This window comes from Canis lupus, chromosome 4 (genome assembly GCF_003254725.2).
Source record: "Canis lupus dingo isolate Sandy chromosome 4, ASM325472v2, whole genome shotgun sequence".
Taxonomy (NCBI): Eukaryota; Metazoa; Chordata; class Mammalia; order Carnivora; family Canidae; genus Canis; species Canis lupus.
In genome coordinates this window covers 34352484-34374860 of record NC_064246.1, presented here as the reverse complement: position 1 = coordinate 34374860, position 22377 = coordinate 34352484, and the positions used below count along the sequence as shown (strand labels likewise).

Here is a 22377-nt window from a genome sequence, read left to right as displayed (position 1 = left end):
TCTCTCTTTTTTTATTTTAAAGATCTTATTTATTTATTCATGAGAGACACAGAGAGAGGGGCAGAGACATAGGCAGAGGGAGAAGCAGGCGCCATGCAAGGAGCCCGACGCGGGCCTCGATCCCGGGACCCCGGGGTCATGCCCTGAGCAGAAGGCAGACGCTCCACCGTGAGCCCCCAGGTGCCCTGTTCTCAGTGTGGTGTGGGCCTCGAGCTGGCAAGTGGCCCGGAGAAGACATTGCTTGTCCAGGCTTTATTTTTCTGTGGGAGCAGCCCCTCCCCCGACACCCACGCCAGCCCCCAGGGAATGCCGTGGGCCATGGCCGCACACTCCTGAGGCCGGGAAGACAAGCGGGGCTGTGGGGGTTGCTCTCTCCGCTGGCAGCCTGGCGGGACTTGGGGTGCGCATGTGAGCCTCAGGGCCTTCAGGAATCCAGGCTCAGGTCGGGTTGCTGTGTTGGAGAGCCCTGTACGGAGTAGGCCGCGGGAGGGGTAGCGGGCAGCCCCGGGGTGGCAGTGGGCAGGGTCCCTGGGCCTCCACTCCGTCCGGGCCTGTACGGGGCCGCTGAGCCCCTGAGAGGTGGTGGTGGGGGACCGGGCGGGAGCTGCAGCCTGGCCAGGCCCTGGCCCTGACCTGTGGGCTGTCCCGGCGGGGCGCCGGGTGGCCCTCCTCGCCCTGGAGGGGGGCAGCGGCTGCATGGCGGGCCGGGGGGACCCCCGTGAGCACCGAGAGCCCAGTGTTGGCGCTGGAGGGGCCGCTGGCCAGCCAACCGCAGCTCCGAGGGTCAAGCCGGAGCGGCTGTGCGGTCGATGCCCAGGTCCCTCGCTCCAGCAGGGCCGTCCTGGGGGCTGCGTGGCCCCAGGCGTGGGCGGAGGGCAGCTGGGGGGATCCTTCCTGCCAAGCAGGGTTCGCTGGCCTGTGTCCTGGCCGTGGGGACCCTTGGGGCAGCGGAGAAGGAGCAGGGTGGGGGGTGGGGGTGCCGACGCTGCCATCCTGTCCCGCCTTCCAGATGCCCCAGGCCCACGGCCTCCTGGAGGGGCCACGGCTGGAGGCGGCCGGGCTCTTGGGGCTCTTGGTCCCTGGTGTCCCCTCCTGGCCTCAGCGCCGACACGGAAAAGGCGGCCCGTGCTTTGCCCTTTGCCCGTTGCTCTGGGTGCGTCCCTCCCTGTGATGCCTGCGCCTCCTCCCCCGACCCCGTGAGCCTTCGGGCCTGGGCCCCGTGGGCAGGACCGGCTCCAGCTCCACAACACACCCGTTTACCTGACGTGGTTTCAGTTAGAAACGTTCCTAATGCCCCCGGGACACGTCCAGGCCCGGCCTCGCCGTCCCCAGAACACGGCGAGGCTCCCTGCGCCCGCCCGCGTTTTCCTCCCGTGAACAGAGTGTGACAATTGGAAGTTGGTAGAAAATAAAGCAGTCTTGTTTTTCTGCCTTCTCTATTGATCCGGTTTTAGCAGGGAGGCGCGGGCTGTAATTTGTTTCATTTTCCCTTTGGTTTCCGAGGGGATGGAGATGTCATCAGGAGCCCCTCCGCCCGCCCTCTCCGCGCGCCGCTGCCTTCGGGACCACCGGCACCTGCTCGCAGGCCTCGTGGGCAGGTCGACCAGCGGGTCATCCATCCCCGCCTCCTTTGCCGAGTGCCCTGCCGGGAGCGGCGGACGTGCCGAGAAGCCTGGGGTGCGTTTGGGCGGGCGCCTCCCGACCCACGCAAACACGGGCCCTGCGGGAGAGCACCCCCAGTAGCTGTGCCCTGGGACGGCCTCCGCTGGAGAGCTTCTTTCCTGGCTCAGTGCACGGTCTGAACCTCGGTGCTCTCACGTGTGTCATAGGCTTGCGACATTTCTCCCGGGAACTGGGGATGCTCGGTGGGGGGGACACGCGTCACCATTTGCCCCCACATCTGCACCCCGGGCGCAATGAGATTTTCACAGATGCTATCCCTTCCCATGGCTCTGCCTGTCCTGACCCAGCTTCTCAGGCCGTCCCCTCTGCTCGTGTCCCTCCTCTCCTCTTAGGCCACCTACCCCATAAGGCTTCAGAAGCCCCAGCATAGGAATCCCCACACCCCCGAGCCACCTGATTGTGCTAGGATGTCAGACGGTGGCCCTATGTTTGTTTCTCTTTTCTGACCTTCCTTGGTGTATCAGCTTATTTTCTCTTGCCATCTCTGACTGCAGAGTGTGGCTCACAGCGGGTTCTCTGGGCGACTGGGTCACGTGACCAGGGGAAGGGGGCTCTCACGTGGCTGCAGCCTTTCTCAGGTTTCACACACTCAGACTGTCAGTGCTGGTAGTGACAGCAGAGAAGTGGGAAGCCCGTGATGGATGCACAGCTTTCCTGAGAGCCAGCTGGGCAAACGCTTCTTAACAAGAACTCCCTGGTTCTCGAGCATTGGGAGGAACTTCCAAACAGATGTCGAAAGACGGATGAAGGCTTTCGGCCCCAGTGTGTGAGTGTGTACTTGACAGTAGGCTACATGATCCTAAGACGACAGCTTAGGAGCTGGGCTCCCCTAAATCCCATGCCTTGCTTCCCCGCTTACGCCCCGTGTGACCCTGGGCAGGTCACCTGAGGTGAGCCTCAGGTTACTGATCTAAAAAACGAGGGTGCTTATTCCCAGCTGGAAGGATCGTTTTGAGGGCTAAATGGGTAGAGAGTTTCTGGTTCCTGGCACAAGGCAGGCCCTCAATGCACGTGGATAGCTTTCTTCTCCCTGTAGTGCTGGAGGTTGCTGCTGCTGAGCCTCTCTCAGAGCTGTGGGCAGGTCCTCGGGCTGGAGAATGGTGACGCCTAGCAGGTGCTTGGCTCCTGGCCACTCAGCCTTCAGACCCTTTGTGGACCATGCCTCCTTCTTCCCTTCTTCCTTCTCGGTGGCATGGTTGTGTACACTGTTCATCTTTCCCAAAGAGTAACTTGAGAGTGGTCATGCTGCAGTTGGCCTGCAGAAGGCATGGCAGCTGGGAGAGGAAGGGCGGGATAGGTGATCTGGGCCCAGCTGGGAATTCCGCATGGCCGAGATGGAATGTGTGCTTTGGAGAAGTTTCCTCAACAGAGATGAGGCTAGGCACACAGTGGGCGTTCACAGGGTGTCTTTGCCCTCAGCCAGGGACTTCGGCAAGAGCTAGCATAACATATACCTACCTTGGGCCCTCAGGATGGAAATCAGACCCAGCCTGTCCTAGTTTAGAGGTTGAAATCAGACCCACTATCCTAGTTTAGAGATTGAAGTTCATGTAGGGGTGGACAAGTGTACCTTGGCATACATGGTGGTGGTGGTGGTGGTGGTGGTGGTGCTGCTGCTGCTGCTGGTGGTGCTGGTGATGCTGGTGGTGGTGGTGGTGATGATGGGGCTGGTGGTGGTGATGATGATGATGGTGGCGATGGTGGTGGTGATGATGGTGGTGCTGTTGGTGGTGGTGGTGGTGGTGTTGTTGGTGCTGGTGCTGGTGGTGATGGTGGTGGTGGTGGTGGTACTGGTGGTGGTGGTGGTGGTGCTGCTGCTGCTGCTAGTGCTGGTGGTGCTACTTGTGGTGGTGCTATTGGTGGTAGTGATGCTGGTGGTGGTGATGATGATGATGGTGTTGGTGGTGGTGCTGGTGATGCTGGTGGTGGTGGTGGTGGTGATGGTGCTGATGGTGCTGGTGGTGCTGGTGGTGGTGGTGCTGTTGTTGGTGGTGCTGCTGGTGGTGGTGGTGGTGATGGTGGTGCTGGTGATGATGATGATGGTGCTGGTGGTGGTGATGATGGTGCTGGTGGTGGTGGTGATGGTGCTGGTGGTGCTGGTGGTGGTGGTGGTGGTGGTGATGATGATGGTGCTGATGCTGGTGGTGCTGGTGGTAGTGATGGTGGTGGTGGTGGTGGTGCTGGTGGTGGTGACAGATGGGATTCAGCACTTAGTATATGCAAGATACTTATCTACCTGCTTTACGTGGGTGTCAATTCCTTCAACACTCCTAAGAATCCTACGAGCTTACCGCTGCTTGTTATCTTCACGTTACGGATGGAGAACAGGGGCAGAGAGAGATTCAGCCAAGTGTCCAGCGTCAGGGGCTAGAGCGCAGTGTTGAACCCTGGCTGACTTAATTGTGCTGCCACCCTGCCTCTCTCCCAAGCATGCCAACCTGCTATGCTGAGTAAGGCAGCGTCCTGTGGGGCAGACAAGGTTGTGGCCTAATGACGTCTAACAGAAATACAACATGAACCACATGTATAATTTAAGATTTAGAAAGTAAGAAAGATCCAGGTGAGATTTATTTAACATATTTTATTTAGCTCAATGCATTTATTTAGTTCATTATTATTGTTCCAACATGTAATTAATAGGAAAAATTATTAACGGAATAGTTTATATCCCTTGTTTTGTCCTAAGCCTTTGAAATCTGGTGTCTGCTTTATAACTTACAACGTTTCTCAATCGGGTCAGCCGTGTACGTGCTCAGTGGCCACCTGTGGCCTGTGGCTCTCAGAGGATCACCCATCCCTTGTCCTCCTGTGGCTCACAGCCTGACCGGAAGACATATCCCCCTGCTGTTTGCTTCGCCTTTGCTTGGACGGTTTCCCATCTTTCTTGTATCTCTGAGACTTCACGCAGTTGCTCCTTTCTGTGATTTCAGGAGGGGCTGGCGCTGAGTCCTATCGGTCAGAGGAACTTTGGAAAGGTCAGGCCTGGGGGTGCCCGTGAAAGTCAAAGCCGGCAGGGGCAAGTCACATCTGCTGCTTTCTGGGGGGTCAGGAGGTGGGAATCTGGGCCGGGGAATTTCTGATGATGCCATTTGCTGGATACCGACACCATATGCTTGACGTTTTTCACTTTATTTTACCCAATAGCCCCATGATGTAATCCCCTCTTTTATTTTAACCAGTGGATCGACTCTAGGGAAACTGAGGCTCAGAGAGGGTGGAGGCACCTCATTCGCCGGGTGGTGGAGCCAAGGTGGAGGCCTGGGGCTGTGTGACTCCCAAGGCCAGGCCTTTCTCTGGTCAACACGCTCTAGCTCAGCTCAGGACAAGGAACGGGAATTATTCTCCATAGGAACCAGGAGGCCCTTGATGCTTGTGGACAGGGGACAAACCTGGCAGCGGGGGGACTGGTGGGGCTGTATTTTCTTTAGCTCGCTGGATACGTTGGGCGTGGTATGACATGACGTAGTAGAAAGTCCCAAGGGTGCTCCCTGGTTTGGATGGGCCCCTCGGGACTCTTCTGGTCCATGCGCCAAGGCCTACAGCACCCCTGCGGGGGAGACACTCTGCCGGCTGTGGGTGCAGCTGGGAGTCGGAGACAAGGCTGCTCCGATGGTCGGGATGCAGCGCCCCCATGAGCCCATCGGTGGCAGGCGGCCCCCGGATGTCCCTGCTCACCACGATGAGGATGGAGAGGACGCTGGTGGGCACCTGTAGTGACCGCCCACTGTCACTAGCATTTATAAACGGAGCAGAGTCCAGCTTATCCTGGGGTAGCCTCACTGCCCCTCTCTGGCCTTTTCCCCTGCTTTATTCCTGGGGAAACAGAGGTGGCCTGAGGACCTAGGTCACTGGGAAGTGTCCTCACCCGGAGGCATCTGTGCAAGGAATTTATGCAGGTGGAAGGCCACCAGTTGTGCTCTCAAGGGAAAGGAGAGCATTGAGCACGGTAGGCCTTGGTCATCCCCCTGCTCCGAGGCCTCTAAACGGGGACGCTGGGTTCCTTGAAGGACCCACCATGTGTCCGGGCTGTCCCGCAGTGGGAGCTTGCAGGACATGAAGACCTGCTCAGAGGTGTGCTGAGCGCTTCTGCTTTGGCTGAGATCTCAGAGGCTCCCTGGCCGGCCGTGGGCGTCGGGGTGGGCTTCCCTTTATTCCGGCTCAGCAGGAGAGAAGGCGGAGGGTCAGCCGTTGGCTGCAGCGTGGGGGCATCTAGGCGCCCGGACGAGACGTAGGAGGCAACATCTAGCACTGCCCCATCCGCTCCTCCTCGTTGTAGCAAGGTCCACAGCCCCCGGCTGCTAGTGGTGGGACCTGATGGCATTGCTCCTTCCGTGCCCTTATCCACAGTCCTGGGCTGGCTCATCTCCTTATGGGGTGTCGAGCAGATTTGGGGCCCAGCATCTGCTTCCGTGCCGGGCTGCTCATGAAGGTTTCGGCTGTCACCCGTCATCTGGTGGCCCATGGAGAACCTGCTGGCTCTCGTCCCCTCGGCTCTCTCCGGGGGCCTTGCTCTCACATCACTTTCTCTGTTTCCTGAAACGTGCGTCTTTCCTTGCCTGGGTTCCTTCCCCATCCACACGGGGCAAGGAGAAACCTCGTGCCTTCCCCACCACCCTGCCTCCCGGCTCGGCGCCCGTGTCCCCCTGGAGCCCGTGCCTGAAAAGCGTCCTCGGTCTTCGGCAGCCTCGCCGCCTCCGCGGAGACGCTCTCCTGAGCGCCTGCCACGGTTGGTTTTGCGTGTCGGGGAGCGAGGCCGTGGCACTCAGTTACTCAGACACGAGTCTAGAGGTCTCCGCGGAGGTGCTTGCAGCCAGAGCTAACGGCCATCGTCGGTTGGCCTCCAATAAAGGCGAGGAGGGTGGACCTCATCCAATCATCGCGAAGCCTTAAGCCCAGAATGTTCCCTGGGGAAGAGGAAATTCTGCTTCCGGGCTGCTGGGTGCTCTACACGGCTCAGACCTGCCGGCCCCGACGGCTCCCTAAGCCAGCTGTTAAATACACACCCAGTCAGGGCTCTGTCCCCCCCTTTTCCTTCCATGTCTCCTGCACGCTGGCCTGTGCCCTCAGCCTTGCTTCCTCCCTCTGGCAAGGGCCCGGCAGCCGTCCCCTCGGGCTCGCTCGGGGAGCCCTGGCGCTGCAGTGCTGGCCGCTCTGCCCTTGGTTCCAGCTTGTGAACGGTCGGGATGGGCTGTTTGGGGCTGGGCTGTTTGGGGCTGGCCTGGGTGGGGAGCAGGGGTGGGTGGCAGCTGCTCCTAGGCCTGCAGGAGAGGGGACACGTTCCTTGGAGCAGGGGCAGGGAGGCATTCCCAGAAGATAGGGGCATGTGTGGTGCACAAGCTGCGCACCACCTGTGCCCTCCTGTCCCCTGTGGCCTCCACGCGCTGCTCACACGGCTTGAGCCAGGCCCTGGTGTCACTGCTGCTGGGACTGCAGGCCAGCATCCCAGTGTCGGGCTTGTCCCCCCGCCAGCCATGGAGGGCAGTGCTCGTGCTGCTGCCCCAGCCTCTCCTGCAGTGGTGAGCGCCGTGCCGGCCGCCTGGCTTGCTTCTCCCCTGCTCATGCATCACTTTTCCAACTCCCGCTCTCACGTGGGTGTGTTGGCATCTGCTGCTGTGGCAGCAATGGGGACTGCGGCCCGGTGTGTCCTGGCGCCTTCCCTTGCTACCCCTGTTGCTCCGGCCGCCCCGCGGAGGCTCTGCGAGCCGCCTCCTCTGGCCGGGAGAGCTGCGGCTTGGAGAGCTCGGCAGCCACAAGCCCAAACCCGGGCTGTCCGCCCCGCAGCCCACCGTCCCTCACTGGCCTGCGCCCCCGCTGACCCTTCTGTCCGAGTCGCCCCGTGTGCTGGCGGCCGCAGAGGGACACAATGCACAAGGACTGGCCAACGGGGGTGATGGTGTCATGAAGAGGGCATAGGGATGCTCCAGAGCCACAGCTGGGGAGCCCGGCAGCTCGAGGAAGGTCGTCCCCTGAGGAGGCCACGCTGGGGTCCCCACCGCCATGCTTTGCAGGCCTATCAGACCTGTGGATCTTGGCTCTTAATGAGTGGAGATGTGGGTTTAATTTTGGGATTAGCAGCGGGTGGTGTGGGGCTGCAGAGACCCTAGGCCGCTTGCGTGCATCCCCAGGGTGGTGCAGCCACGCCGTCCCTCCTCGCAGGGCTCCCGGTTTCTACTGACCGTCAGCCCCGTCATCCCAGCATGTTGCTTGCTGTGACCAAAGGGTGGCACCTGAGGGAGGGGCTGAGCTTCTGCCTGCGGGGCCGCGTTGAGGGGGGCGCACAGTGTGGACCCCTTCTGGGCCTGGGGAGGCTGGGGGGCCAGGCCCGGCAGGGTGTGCTGCTCTTCACCCTCCATTCCCGGGGCGTGGGGGGTGGTTCCTGACCCTCTCCACGACACACTCGGAGCTGAAGTGCGGGCACGCAAGTAAGGGGGGAGTGCACCGTGCGTGTGCTTGTGTGCCCATGTGCGCGTGGTGCTCCCGTAGGAGTGGGTGTGCGTGGGCGCGGGCATGTGAGCAGCGCCGTGCTGGTAAGTGTGCGACGACCAGCCCGCTGAGAACACGGGGTGCCCCGGTTTAGGCTGGGCTGCCTTTTGGGGTGGGAACACTCACAGGGCGGCCGGCGTTGGGGTGGAGCGTGGGTGAGGGTACGGGTGTCTCGGGCGGGACGGCGCGGAGCGTGGGGATCCTAGTGAGATGCGGCGGAGGGCTGGGGCCGGGAGCTTTGTGTGTCCGGCAGCGGGTTTGTGACGCGATTTGTTCAATTATACGATTGCACGGTTCCTTCGATAGCGGCTGCGTGCGACGTGTGGCTCATGGAGTCGAAACTTTGACAGCAGGCTGGTCCCAGCACGTGGGCCGTGAGGGCACGAGTGTGCAAGTGAGTGTGTGTGAGCAAGTGCATGTGTCCCTGCAGATACTGGGCGTGCAGGTGTGCACGTGTGATGTGTGTGTGTGTGTGTGTGTGGGGGTTGCACACCCCTCGGAGGCCGGGCCCGTGTATCCTGTGTCGCCGGGCCGGGCCTCCCGCTGTCCCCTCCCACCTCCTTCTGGTGGTTCTGTCCTTCTGTCCTTCTGTCCCGACCCCACAGGCTTGACCTGGGAGTGCCTCCTGGTGCCCTCCTGGCCTGGCGTCTCCTGGCCGCCTTCTCTGCAGCCAGAGGCCTCCTGTGTGCTCTGTGCCTCTCACCCAGACCCCAGCTCCACTAGGTCCCGCCAGGGCCTCCGCTGGCCCTCTGTCCCCCGGCTCGTGCCCCCACTCGTGCCCCCGCTTGTGCCCCCTCCCAGAGAACTGCCAGAGGAACGGATCAGAAGCAAAGCCTGCCTTCTGGCCCGTGGCTCCTCGGCACTGCCCTGTGTGGTCGGCCCCACCGGGGGTCCAGCGTCACGTGCGTCATGACCAGGCCTGGTCTCTGCAGCTGGGATAGCCCCAGCGGTGCCATCGGTGCGCTCAGGGCTGCCAACTGCAGCTCAGCCCCACGCCTGGCTCGGCGCCCTCGGCGGCCCACCCTGTGCGAGGGGCTCCTGCCCCCCTGGACCGCCCGCGCCTCCCTCCGGGGCTGGCACGAGAGCTGTTGCCGGGCGGGACTTCCTGCGCGTCCCTGTGGCTCAGGCCCCCACGCGGCGGGCAGGGTGCGGGGCGCAGAGGCGGCCCTCGGGGCTCCCGCCCACAGATGGTGGCATCCACGGCCCTGCCGCTCCCCTCGCCTGGCTCTGCTGGCACCGCGTCTTCAGAGGCGAGTTCCAAAGGAAACAAATTAAATCTGAGTAAATATCAGAGAGTAATTATGTAAATTAGACATGCAAGTAAAAGAACTTCTGTCGTGAGGTCAGCGGAGAGCCGCGAACACAGAGGCTTCCTGTCCGGGTCAGCGGGGAGGTGGGGGGGCCAGGTGGCGGAGACGGTGGTGACGCCGCAGACGCGGGCGCATCGTGCCCGGCCCTCGCCACCTTGGGCTGCGTCCCCGGGGCCTGCTGGTCATCGTGGCTTTGCTCCTCACGGGAGCACCATGACCCGCGTGCCCCTGCCTGTCTCCTGGGGGTGGCACCCGAGACGCCAAGAGCCGAGGACACGTGCCTGGGTCCGACCCCAGGGCCCGCTCCTTCAGCGTGGTGACTGCAGCCTCGACAGGCCCCCTGGGGGCAGCAGCTGCTGGGGCCGTGTGGCTTGGGTCGTGCAGGGCTCTCCCGGGACTTGGGGGACTCGGGGGCCTGGGGCGGGGTCCGGGGTGCTGCCCTCCGAGGCATGTTGTTCACAGGCAGGAGGGGCTGCCTTGGCTCTGGGTGTGGGCCCCGGGCCCAGCTGACCGGCTGGCCAGCCTGTGCTTCCTGCTCCCGCAGCTCCCTGGGCTGCCCTACGGGTGCCCCGGGGTCCCGCAGGGGGGCCGCCCCCGCAGGTGGGCCGCCGGGCTCCCAGGCCTCTGACCCTGTCGCGTCCCGGCCCCGAGCGCTCGTCCCTCCTGTCCACACAGCCGCGGTGCTCCGGCTGCAGCCTGGCCTCTGTGTTAAGCTCCCGGGGGTTTCCTGGCGGCCCTGGCTCTCCGGACACCACGTGGGAAAGAGGCCGCCCCTCCCCGGGGCCCTCCCGTGGGTCCGTGCACATCCCATGCGCCCGTCCCGTCTCAGCCTCCACGGTGGGCTCTGGGCTCGAGGTGCAGCGGTGAAGCCGTGGGGTCAGCAGCCCCCGGGCTGGTCTGCAGACGGGGACCCCGGCCCGGGGCCGCTTCCACGTGAGGCCGGAAGAGCTGCGGCTCCCGGGAGGGTGGGCTTTTCCTCGGCGCGATAATTCACGGAATCGATGAAGACGCTGCGGCTCACTGTGCGATGCCGTTACCGGTGCCGACGGCGGCTGAACAGCAGGGCGGCGATCCCCGCTTGGCCTGCCACCTCTTGGGAGCTGGGCCCTGGCCCTTGAGCGGGGTGCGGTGCGGCCTCCCTGGGGCTCCGGGGGCCCTGGTAGCTGTCCCGAAGGCCTGGGTGGGGGCGGGGGCGGCCCCGGCTCTGCCGTGCCTCGGAGGACGCGGCCTCTCCCGGCGGGTGACCTGGAGCAGCGTCTCGGTGCCGTTGTGAGCCTGGGACTTGCCCGGGACGTGGCGTCATCTGGTGCCTCCTGGGAGCTCCAGGCGCAGCTCAGGTGTGTGTCCGGCGCCTGGGTCGGCCTCTGCGGCGGCTGGGGGCCCTGGCCTGCCTCCTCCTCATCCCTTTCCAGGCGTCGCTGGCTGCTTGGCCAAGGTGGGGGAAGAGGCCTGGATTGGAACCCTAGTCCCCCCCAACTGGGCTGCACGACCTTGGGCCTGACAGCAGGGTGTCATGGAGACCGGAAGAGGCAGCGTGGTGTCGCGCCCGGCGTGAGGTCAGGCCCTCGTCACATGTGCCCTCATGTCCTCCTCGCGGGCGGCCCCCATCCTGCCCTGCCGTGGGGGAGGTCATTTCTCTGTGGCATTAGCGAAAAGCAAAGTCACTGGATTTGGGGTCCCTTAGAAATTCAAACGGGGGGCACCTGGGGGTCTCAGCAGTGGAGCATCTGCCTTTGGCCCAGGGCGTGACCCCGGGGTTCCAGGATCGAGTCCCGCGTCGGGCTCCCTGCATGGAGCCTGCTTCTCCCTTTCCCTGGGTCTCTGCCTCTCTCTCTGGGCCTCGTGAATAAATAAACACAATCTTTAAATAAAGAAAAAAAAAATTCAGATGGGTCTCTTCCGGGTAGACACTTGGAAGTTGTTTCTCTAGATTTGCTTCGGGAGCCGATGCAAGTTAGAAGTCTGGGAAAACATCCAGAACTTTCTCAAAGCGCGAGCGCGAGCTGTTGCTCTCGTGGGCCGTGTGGTGTTGCTAGAGGGACCCCCCCCAGCTTCAGTTTGCTCATGTGTGAAATGGGATGGTTATGCCCCCCTCACAGGCTGTGGGGGGAGAGAACACGAGGCATCTAATCGTCCAGTGGCTCTGAGGGAGCGAGTTCCCGCTCTGGGCCCGTCTCCCAGGTCCTCAGCACCCGGAGATGAGGAGCGGCTGCTGGGGCTGCCGGCCAGTGTCCCGAGGGCCGTGTGTTGGCCTCCCGCGCGCACAGTGGGGTTTGTTCCCTTTCCGGTGCACCTGTTGGCCCAGGGAAGAAGCCGTTATCCCTTATCCTGATCCCTTATCCTGAAGAACCGCAGGGCTTTGCAGACCAGCCCTACAAATCCTGGAGAACTGCTAAAACCAATACCAAATACCCTGTAAGTATGAAATGGCAGGAGCATCTAACTTTATTTGTGAAACTTCTGAGAACGATTAGCTTATCACGGATGCTTTAAAAATATGGCCTCGGGGATCCCTGGGTGACTCAGCAGTTTGGCGCCTGCTTTCGGCCCAGGGCATGACCCCGGGGTCCCCAGATTGAGTCCTGCATGGAGCCTGCTTCTCCCTCTGCCTGTGTCTCTGCCTCTCTCTCTCTCTGTCTCATGAATAAATAAATCTTTAAAAAAAAAAAAATAATATGGCCTCACTCGGTGGAAGGGGATTGCAAATCAGAGGGACTGTTTATCACGGTAAGAGTGAGGGACCCGCCAGATGAGCAAAAAAATATTGAAGGAGCCAGAGCTCTGGAACATGAAGGACAGGAGCGGATCAGCGCCACGGACTTCTACCCAAAGGCCAGAACTTGAGTTGGAGCAGAAGTTGGTGAAGAATTATTTTATAAGCCCATTTTCATCATAACATGTGTAAAATGCAAATTTTGATCATTATGTAAATTAGTTACTTGGTGTAATTTACTTAATTCAAAGCACTTAATGCAGCGTGGTATGTTTTTTTCCAAAGTGCCAGAGTAGATGTTTATTTTAAATTGTTTTTAATCTCGATCTTCCAGCCTGATTATTTAAAATGTTTTTCTCTTCTATTTGTTTTTCACATGGAAGGGAATGGAGCTTGGTGAGAGATGGGTGTGTTCCCATCAGGGGTGCCCTGGGTCTCCGGGCCCCAATGGGGGTGGGGTGGGGGGCAGGAGCTGGCTCGGGGACCCCGGGTCTGAAGGGCCACCGTGCATGTGCGCGTGCCTTGGGGATGTGCACCCGGGGACTTCGCCAGAGCCCCCGTTGCCCCGTGTGGGGTCCACGCTTCTGGGCTTCCCGGCCAGTTCTGAACCCTGGTGGAGGCTCCTCCGTGTTGTGCGCCCGACCGAGGGGGGGATATCTGATGGTCAGAGTCCTCAGGGACCGTTCCTTCAGCCGCTTGGGTGCTTTGTGATTTCCGCAGAGGGAGAGCCCAGCCTCCCTGTGTCCATCGAGTGGGCCTACGGGCCCTGGAGCCCCCAGAGCGGAAGCGCCCATTTCCCCATCTCCAGGGTGCTCTGGGTGCTGAGGTCTGGGCCCACGGGGACGTGGGGTCAGCTCCGACGGCAGGGGCTGTGAGGCGGCCCAGGCTGCACTGCTGCTCCCTGGCTCCGGGGGGTGTCCTGGCAGCTGCCTCCCCCTCTGCCTCCTTGCCCTGGAGGCCACCTGGGGCGAGGGAGGGGAGCGGGGCTGGAGCCCTTCCCCTGACTCCAAGGAAGGGAGGGAAACAGAGCGCATGGGTTCAGGAGGAGCAGGTTTGAATGCCCTGAGCGGGCTCCAGGGCCCCGCGCTGTCCCGGGTCCTCCGGGCGCTGGTTCTAGGGTGGTTAGAGCACCCACGGCCTGAGAGCCAGACTGGGGGGTGGCTCGGGGTGGGGGTGGAGGGGCTAGTTGGCCCCTGAAAGGAGTGGGTTCCTGCCTGTAGGGACCGGCTAACCCTGCAAGGGGTGGGTGTCCCTCAGGGTCAGCAGGGCCCTGGAGGTCATAGCGTCAGACCATAGAATGTGAAAGTCATGTCAGCACAGAGAGCTGTGCTTCCTGGGCGTGGCGGGGTGAGAGGTTGCCCTGCAGGACTCCTGGTGCGACTCATGTCTGGGCAGCTGAGACTGTGACTGGGATGCGGGTGGGGACGCAGGCGGGGTAAGATCTGCCTCCCACGCCAGGCCCTCAGCAAGAGGACATGGAGTAGTGGCCGTGTGCCGCCGGGGCCCGTTCTTGTGCCCTCCTGAAGCAGGCCCCTGCCTGGACGCTGGGGGTCTGCTCCTCCTCTTGCTGAACCCTTGAGGGCCTGCTTTGTGCCCGCCTGACTCCCGGGGAGAGATATACATATATATATTTTAAATCACACCTACATTGACTGCAATGAATTAATTCATCCATGAAATGTAGTCTGCAAACAGAAGGCACTGTGGCAAGTCGGAGATGCGCAGCACGTGGAGGAAGGGGAGCTGCGTTCTGCTTCAGGCTCAGTCTTAGCTCAGGACTCAATGCTCCTTGCGGGTGGGGTGGTGAAGTCTTCAAACGCGGCTGCTCCAGGAGCCAGCCTCTGGCCTGGCCCAGAAAGGCTCAGGAAATACTTGAGGAGGGAAGGAAGGAAGAAAGGAAGCTTGCATGGTGGCAGGGAGGGGAGGGGAAGGAGGGAAGGAGGGGAGCAAGAATGCAGGGTGAGAGGGTGGAGGGATGGAGGGAAGGATGCAGGGTGGGGGGGAGGGAAGGAAGGAGGGGAGCAAGGATGCAGGGAGGGGGAGGGGGAGGGTGGGAGGGGAGGAAGGATGCAGGGTGGGGGGGAGGGAGGGAGGGGAGGAAGGACACAGGGTGGCAAAGGGGGAGAGAGGAGAGAAAGGATGCAGGGTGGGGGGAGGGGAGGAAGGATGCAGGGTGGGGGGAGGGGAGGGAGGGAAGGAGGGGAGCAAGGATTCAGGGTGGCAAGGGGGCAGGGGGAGGGAGGGAGGGAGAAAGGATGCAGGGTGGGGGAAGGGGGAGGGGAGGAAGGATATAGAGTGGTGAAGGGGGAGAAAGAGGGGAGCAAGGACTCAGGGTGGGGGGGGGGTAGGGGGGAGGGCCGTGAAGCAGAGAGCGCATGGCCCGCAGACCCCAGCGGACTGGGGGCAAAGGAGGGGGAGCTGGTTTTGATGGGAGCCTTTGGGTCTGTCCTCTGGGCCATGCTGGCCCCTCCTCACCTGAAGACCCAGCCTTGGCTTGGCCATTCCTGAGCCCTCCGGGGCCTGGGACAAGCACGGTGGCTTCTGGGTCCCTGGAGCGGGAGGGACGGGCAACCAAGAGAGGAGAGGAGCCGGGCGGGGGTCTTGGGAGTGAACGTGAATGGGGATGAACCTGAACCGAGAACCTTCGGAGAAACTGAGACCTGTATCTGGGCCCAGGTAAGAAAGACGTTTTCAAAGAAGTCAAGGCTGTGTCTCAGCTGGTGGACGGTGTGCTCCCGGCCCTAACGCCTGAGCTGCGAGCTTCCGCGTGTGAGGTGGCGGCCGTGTGTACGCCCGCGTGCACTGGGGATGGCGACGTGCCTTTCGGACGTCCTTGCGGCGCCAGCGCCTTTCTCGGAAATTGAAAATAGTCGGAGAAGCAACGTGAAATGCGTGAAATGCGTGCTTTCATTTCAATTACTTTACGGAAAGACAGGATTTAAAATACCCACAGACTATCTGGTTTTTTCCCAGGAGTGGTGGGTAGTCACAGCCACGAGCTCAGACTTGGATGCGACTTTGGCCCGTTTGAGCTCCTGGGCCTACCGCGTGGCTTTGCGTGGTTGCTGGACGTCAGGCTGGCTCCGGCTTCAGTTCAGTTTGACTCCGCAAACCTCTGCTGTCCTGACCATGTGCCGGGCCCCAAGCCCGGGGTTAGAGCGAGGAGAGGCCTCGCTCCTGCTTCCCGTGTCTGTGAGTCCTGAACCTGTGACGGCTCGGGGAGGCCTGACTCCAGCTCGGTCGTGGTGCAGGCCAGCGGGCGTACGCTTCAGGTTGGGAGCATCCGGGTGGAGAAGGTGTACCCAGGGGCGTGTGCATGGGGTGTGAGTGTGTGGGACGGCGTGTGCATGTGTGTGGGGTGTGTGTGGGGGGGCGAGTACGTAGGGAAGGTCAGAGAGCTTCTGCTTCTGATATTTAGGTGCATGGTTTCTGCTACTGGTAGTGCTGGTGGTGGTGCTGGTGGTGGTGCTGGTGCTGATGGTGCTGGTGGTGGTGCTGCTGGTGCCGCTGCTGGTGCTGGTGGTGCTGGTGCTGCTGGTGCTGCTGCTGGTGCTGGTGGTGGTGCTGCTGGTGGTGATACAAAAGCAGAACAGACAAGCCCCCAGGGCCACGCGGTCCCTTATGTAACACACAGCAGACACCTCGGCCCCACGATGTGGGCATTTTGTTTGTGATCCATCGATGCTCTTGAGGATGTTAATTTCTCTGCAACTTTATTTTTTTTAAAGATTTTATTTACTTATGCATGAGACACACAGAGAGAGAGAGGCAGAGACCCAGGCAGAGGGAGAAGCAGGCTCCCTGCAGGGAGCCCGATGCGGGACTCGATCCCGGGACCCCAGGGTCACGACCGCTGAGCCACCCAGGCGTCTCTCTCTGCAACTTGAAAATAAACCTGTGCTTTTTATGGAAAGAGGAGGGCTCTGCGGTGAGCAGACAGGAGCTTGGAAGCTATCCCGGCCGGAGGCATCGGAGGGGAGGACCCCAGGGTCTGGGGACGTCGCAGGAATCTCTGACAGGAGGCCTGGGGGGGCCCAGGAAGGGGTCGTGGAGATGAGAGGAGCAGCGGGAGCGGGAGCAGGGGTGCGGTCCCGGGAAGTGGAAGCAGAAGGGGCTTCCAGGACCGTGTGGCCGCCCAGGGCGAGGGCCCTTCAAGGACGGTGGTCCCAGCTGGAATTGGCGAGCGCCCGTGAGCAGTGACGGAGAGGCCGACGCGTGCGTGGACAGCTGGCGTGAGCTCCAGCGCAGGGGTGTGGGCAGCCGTGGCAGGGAGCGGAGGGCTGAGGGGTGCTGGGGGTGCAGGGGCCCGGAGTCAGGGGCCGGGCGGTGGGGGCAGGAGGCCCTGGCTCTTGGGACTGTGTCCTTTGCTCTTCTGCTGTGGCGGGTGCTCCCCGGGGACCCCGCTTCCTTCCCTCGTGGCCCCGCGGTCCAGGCTGCGTGGTCCCCATCGTGGGAGTGAGCAAGGCCTCCTTCCCTCCGTGACCCAGATGCCTCATTCTGGAACTTTCCACGTACCGTTCCTGCCGTCGGCGGTGTCCTGGTGTCCTCCCCTGAGGTTTCCAGAGCTGGCTCCTTCTCAGGGACGCCGGTTCCTGCAGCCCAACATCTCCGTTCTTCGGGCTCTTTCCGCTGTTAGAAATTATCTGTTAACGTGGTGATTGTTTGTTCTGGTCTGTTCCCCGGCCCCGAGACGTGAGCCCCGCGCTCTGGGTGGCCCTGGCCTGGAGGAAGCTCTCCGTGAACAGAGGAGAAAAGAGGGAGGCTGGGTCCGGTTCGGGTGCTAGCAAGGCTCCGGGCAAGCAGGTCCCTCGGGATCCCAAGGGCGGGCGGGAGGCTGGGCACCTTGGCGTGGAGGCCTCACGGGGACCCACCCATGCTCCCCCAGCGGTCCCTTGCCCCGGGGCACAGGACGCCTGTCCCCAGGAGATGCCCTTTGCTGCCTCCCCTTGCAGCCCTGGGGAGCCTGGGCTGCCGGCCGCCCCCTGCCTGTCCTGGGTGGGCTGGCATGTGGTCCCCCTGGTGGGCGCAGGTCTGGCTGGGGGGCTGGCCGGTGTGCACGGCACGCTTGCTGGCGACGGCCTGGGGAGGCCCAGGCTCCGTGGGGGCCAGCGGGCGCCTGGCCCGCCCCCTCCGTGGCCCGTGGGAGCAGCCTCAGCCGTGGCCCTAGGCCACCTTCTTGGAGAAACCCCTTCCTGGGGAGCAGCGGAGGGTGTCTCTGGGGCGAGGGGGGCGGAGGCCGCTGCACACCAGGCCTGGGAGGGGGAAGGGACTACGTTGGAGGCGGGGGCTTCCTTGGCCCCGTGCCCGGGGGAGAGCAGGACAGCCGCAGAGGTGGCCTGCGCTCCGGGTGGTTCTCTGCCCCCCGCCCCTCCCCGCCCCCCAACAGCAGTAGAGCTCCAAAGACTGTAGATGTCGGGCTGAGGGGACCTGTGTCGCAGCTGGGGGACCGGCCACGCTGGCCCCATGTGTGTGGTCCCTGGAGCCCCACCAGCCGCCTGGGCCCACAGGTGTGCCCACATGGCCACGCGGGGGTCCTCGCTGTGCACACGCTCCCCCGGGGGACAGCCAGCGTGCCTGCTGACGTGGCTGGGCCTGGCCGCTGCAGAGACTTGCTGTGGCCTCACTGGAGCCAGAGAGTGGCCGCTGGCAGATGAGGTCTCTGGAGGCTGGGCCTGGTCGGCGGCCACTGGGCTGCCAGCTGTGCTCAGATCGGGTGAGCTCCAGGCCGAGGGGCAGGGAGGACCGTGGGGAAGTGGGGGGGGCCTCTGGGGAAGGGGGGGCTGCAGAGGCCACCAGGGCCTTGGCCCAACAGGCTGACGCTCAGCCCCTTGTGGGCAGCACCATGGGACAGCTGTGTGCGGCGGTGGCTTCTCTTTCCCGCTTCCCTCTCCCCCTCCCCCTCCCTCTCCCCCTCCCCCTCCTCCCTCTCCCTCTCCCTCTCCTTCTCCTTCTCTTCTCCTTCCCCTCCCCTTCCCTTCTCTTCTCTTTCCCTTCCCTTCCCTTCCCTTCCCTTCCCTTCCCTTCCCTTCCCTTCCCTTCCCCTCCCCTCCCCTCCCCTCCCCTCTCCTCCCCTCCCCTCCTTCCCTTCTCCTTCCCTCCCCTCCCCTCCTTCCCTTCTCCTTCCCTCCCCTCCTTCCTTTCCCCCTCCCCTCCCCTCCCCTGCCCTTCCCTCCCCTCCTCTTCCCTTCCCTCCCCTCCCCTTCCCTTCCTCCGTTCATTGGGACAGCAAGAGAGAGTGTGAGCAAGCAGGGAGAGAGGGAGAGGGAGAGAATCCCCATCGGGCTGCACACCCAGTGCAGAGCCTCACGTGGGGAAGGATCTCAGGACTCTGAGGTCACGACCGGAGCTGGAATCAAGAGTCAGATGCTCAAGTCTCTGGGCCACCCGGTGCCCCCGTGTGGGGCCACGTTGAGGGTAGCAGCCCTGTTCTTTCACTGCAGTTGTCTTAGGGTAGGCGACACATAGGTGTGTGACAAGCTCAGTGCGTCAGTCTGTTATGCCAAAAAGCAACGCCCCCAAGCTTAGCGACCGAGAGCAGGGGCCACGGACTGTTGTGCGTGTGGAGACGGCCACGGATCCGCTCTAGGCTCGCTGGTGCAGCTCGTCCCTTCAGCAGGACAGCCCGGGGCCTCTGCTTACGCCAAGTCACAGCCGGTCGTAGGTCCAGGGAGGTCGTGTGTCCCAGGGGAGGAGCTCGAGGGCCTTCGGAGGGACAGGCCAGAGGCAGGAGAGCGGGGAGGCGGTCACCACACCCCAGAATTGGGGGCGTCCCTACAGCACTCTGGGCAGCGCTGTGCACCAGAGCCCATCGTATATGCCGTGTATGCGCCACCCAGGGTGGAGCTGCTCACTAGATGCGGCAGTTGAGGACGTAAAATGTGGCCCGTGTGGCCGGGAACGGGAACGGACGTACAGTCTTATTGAATTTCCGTGAATGGAAGTTCAGACTTGAATACGCACGCGTGGCTAGTGGCCGCTGCCCTGGCATCCAGGGGAGGGGAAGCCCATCCCGGGCCCGGAGGGGAGGCTCCATGTGCCCAGCAGAGGAGCGCTGCTGGCCTGGGTCTGCCTGGCGCTGAGATGTCCGAGGTGTGCTGTGCTCAGGACAGGGAGCGGCAGGCTCGACACCAGCTCTGAGGCCTTCGGGGTCCCCCCCCCCCGGGCACTTCTGTCCCCTGAGCCCCCTGTGCATGCCGCCCTGCCACCCCCTCTGTTGGGCGAGGGCGCTCTGAAGAACCTCCTAGCCTTTCAAGAGGCTTGGGGGTCCCGGCAGGCTGTGGGGGTCGCACGGCCCCCTGGAATCCAAGGGGCATGGACAGCCCTGGTGTGGCAGGAGCCCCTGGCGCGGGGCAGGACCTACTTTGCAGCTGTTTTGGGGGCTTGGTGAAGAGAGCCCGTCCTGCCATCCCGCCGGCTGGCTCGGTTCCCCTGTCTGGCTCAGTGGGCAGAGCAGCAGAGACCCTGACGTGTTGCCAGGCAAGCGGCTCCGGGGCCAGGCCGCTGATGGGTGCAGCTGGCCAAGGTCAGGGCTGCACTTGAGTCCAGCTGCCCCAGGCCTGGGTGTCAGGGATGCCGTTGCTGTCCCTAGGGAGGTGCGTGAGCCCCCGGGCATTTGGCAGTGCCTCCTGTGTCCTGGCCCCAGACCCAAGCAGGTGAGCCCTTCAGGAATCCTGGTTCTCCTTAGTCTCGTGAAAGCGGGAGTCACAGAGTTCTGGCCCCGGTTTACAGGTGAGCAAACTGAGGCACTGCGGTGCTCAGGGCCTGTCCGGGTGGGAGGGAGGGAGCCCGGCACCCGGTCACGACTGCCACGCTCTCGGTCTCCTCCCCGGCGCCGTGTTGGGTGTTCCGGGCCGCCCTGGTTACACCCGCGCCATCGGGACGAGGCTTACCGCTGGGGGTTCGTCCTGGCAAGACGGGCACCGAGGATGTGCTGCAGCGGTGGTGCGGGGGCCCGGAGTGAGAGTCGGGGAGCAGGCTGGGCTGGGGAAGGCAGTCGGGGTGGGCGGGTGCTGTTCCCTACTGTGCATTTGATTTTGGGCGACTGGATGGGCCCGGGCGAGCCTGGGGTGGCCCACGGGCACCGCAGGTGCTGGGAGAGAGCTGCGCGGGTGACCCGGGCGGGCCCAAGGTGTCCCTTGGGGGGCTGCTCAGGTGTGGGCTTGCCCTTGGGGCCGCAGCACACACGGGCCACGACAGAACAGCCCAGGCTTCGGAAAAGTGGCCTCGGGGTCGGGACTCGGGGCTGCAGGGGACAGAAACACAGCTCACGTCGGCTGGGGCAGGAGCGGGGCTCTTTGGCTCATCGGAGCCCGGGAGGCCGGATCCGCAGCTGTGCAGAGGCTCCGTGACGCCATCAGGACCGGGCATCCTGCTGGCCCCAGAGTTGGCTCCAGTTGAGGGGTCTTTCTGTGGAGGACAGAGGTGGCCCATGCAGGGGGCAGAGGAGATTTGGGCCCTGGGGCTCGTGTACATGACGGGGCCGGGCCCTAGTAACTGGCTCCCTTCCGGCCCTGGCCTCCTCCCCTGCCTCTCGGCAGCCACAGAGGAGAGGGCAGCCTGGCTCCCAGGTGCCCCGTGGACCCGTCAGGATGTGAAGTTCGGGTTGGATTTGGGCAGAGCCATGCGGGGACATCAGGTCCTGGAACAGGCTGGGGTCCCGAGCCTCAGGACCGGAGGGCGAGGGCGGGATGTTCAGCCACTGGCTTGGAGCAGGGCCGAGGCTGGGGCGGCCACAGCGGGGTGGGCGGCGGGTCTTAGCTGGCGGCCGAGGGTCAAAGCGCTGGAGCCGAGCACACAGAGCAGGTGCAGGGGGCCGGGGCTGCCACCGCACGTGGCCCCCAGGACACAGCTGTTGGGCCTCTACTCCCATTGGGTGGGAGCCGCGGGACGGACGGGGAGGTCATCATAAAGGGCTCTCGGGCACAGCACGCCCCTCGCGGTGGGAGCCCCTTACCCGGGGCTGGACACGGGGCCCGAGAGAGCCACCCCTGTCGTCCAGCCTCCGTGGGGTGGCCCCCGAGGCACGCGTGCGCCCCGGCCTCTGGCCGTGGTCTGTATCCAGGGGGCCGGGGCGGCGCATCGGGGTTAGAACCTTCCTGCTCAAAGGTCATTCTTTCCTCCCCTTCCTGCTCAGATATCCGTGGGCTCCAAGGCTTTCTGGATCAGGCCTCGCGGCTGGGCCTGGACGTGTCCTTACAAAAGGTGGACAAGAACATTAGCCACGTGTTCACCAGCCTCTTCACCACCATGAAGACGGAGGAACTGAACCGCTACCGGGACACGCTGCGCCGCGCCATCCTGTTGCTCAGCCCGCAGGGGGCCCACTCCTTCATCAATGAGGTAGGTGGCGGGGCGCGGGGCTGCAGGCGCGTCTGCCCGGCACCGTGGTGGCCGGCGGCCCGTGGCCAAGGCAGACGTGGGGACTCCCAGGTGCTGGGGCAGTGGCGCAGGCTGCACAGAGTCAGATTCCCAGCACAGCCTGGCCCCTGCCTGCTCCTAGCAGGTGACCCCAGGCCGACCTGGACTCGGAGAGCTCAGTCCCTGCCAGAGATTCTGGAGGCAAAACTCAGGCGGCTGTTTGCGTCGTTGTTGTTTTAATTTTCCCTCTTCGTTAGCGGGTGTGGGCCTCTAGGGCTACAGTAAACCCCCGGCTTCCCGCAGAGGTGGGCAGCCCTGCTGGGTATTTGTCAGCCCCTGGAGGAGGTGTTGGTCGCACGTCACCGGATGATACTTGGTGCGCGGGCTTGTGTTTTTGGTACCTGAGCTGATGAGGAATGGATTTATTTATTTATTTATTTATTTATTTATTTATTTATTTAATCCCTTTGTTAGAAGTCAGGGCCTTCCAAGGAAGACAGGGCCCCGCAGTGTAACGGGCGCTCCCGTAACTTGGAGAAGAGACGGCCGGCGGCGTTCTGGGAGCTGGCTCACGGGGCCAGCCCGCGGGTCTGACGGCAGGAGGGTGATGAGCTGGCGCTGGCAGGTCCCTCTCTGGCCCGGGTCGGCTGTGGGGCGGATGGGCTGGGGTGCATGGCATGCCTGGGATATACTGATTCTACTTGATGTCCTTTGGTTGCTTATTCTGCTTCCCCCTCTAATTAATCGTCACTCAAAACGCTGCCTCATGCATCGGGAGCCAGCACGAGGCCCGCTGCTGGAGAGCTTGAGATTCGGACGCTTAACTTGGTG

At 63.0% G+C, this 22377-nt stretch overlaps 1 protein-coding gene across 3 annotated transcripts in view; it reads left to right on the top strand.

Moving 5' to 3' along the window:
* The window catches only part of GRID1 (glutamate ionotropic receptor delta type subunit 1), a 639650-nt gene that overhangs the window by 166990 nt on the left and 450283 nt on the right, over window positions 1–22377 (top strand). For all 3 annotated transcript variants that reach the window (XM_025435395.3, XM_035715124.2, XM_035715125.2), the window contains exon 4: window positions 21323–21528. In XM_025435395.3, the coding sequence (XP_025291180.1) occupies window positions 21323–21528 (206 nt within the window). The remainder of the gene's footprint in view (window positions 1–21322; window positions 21529–22377) is intronic.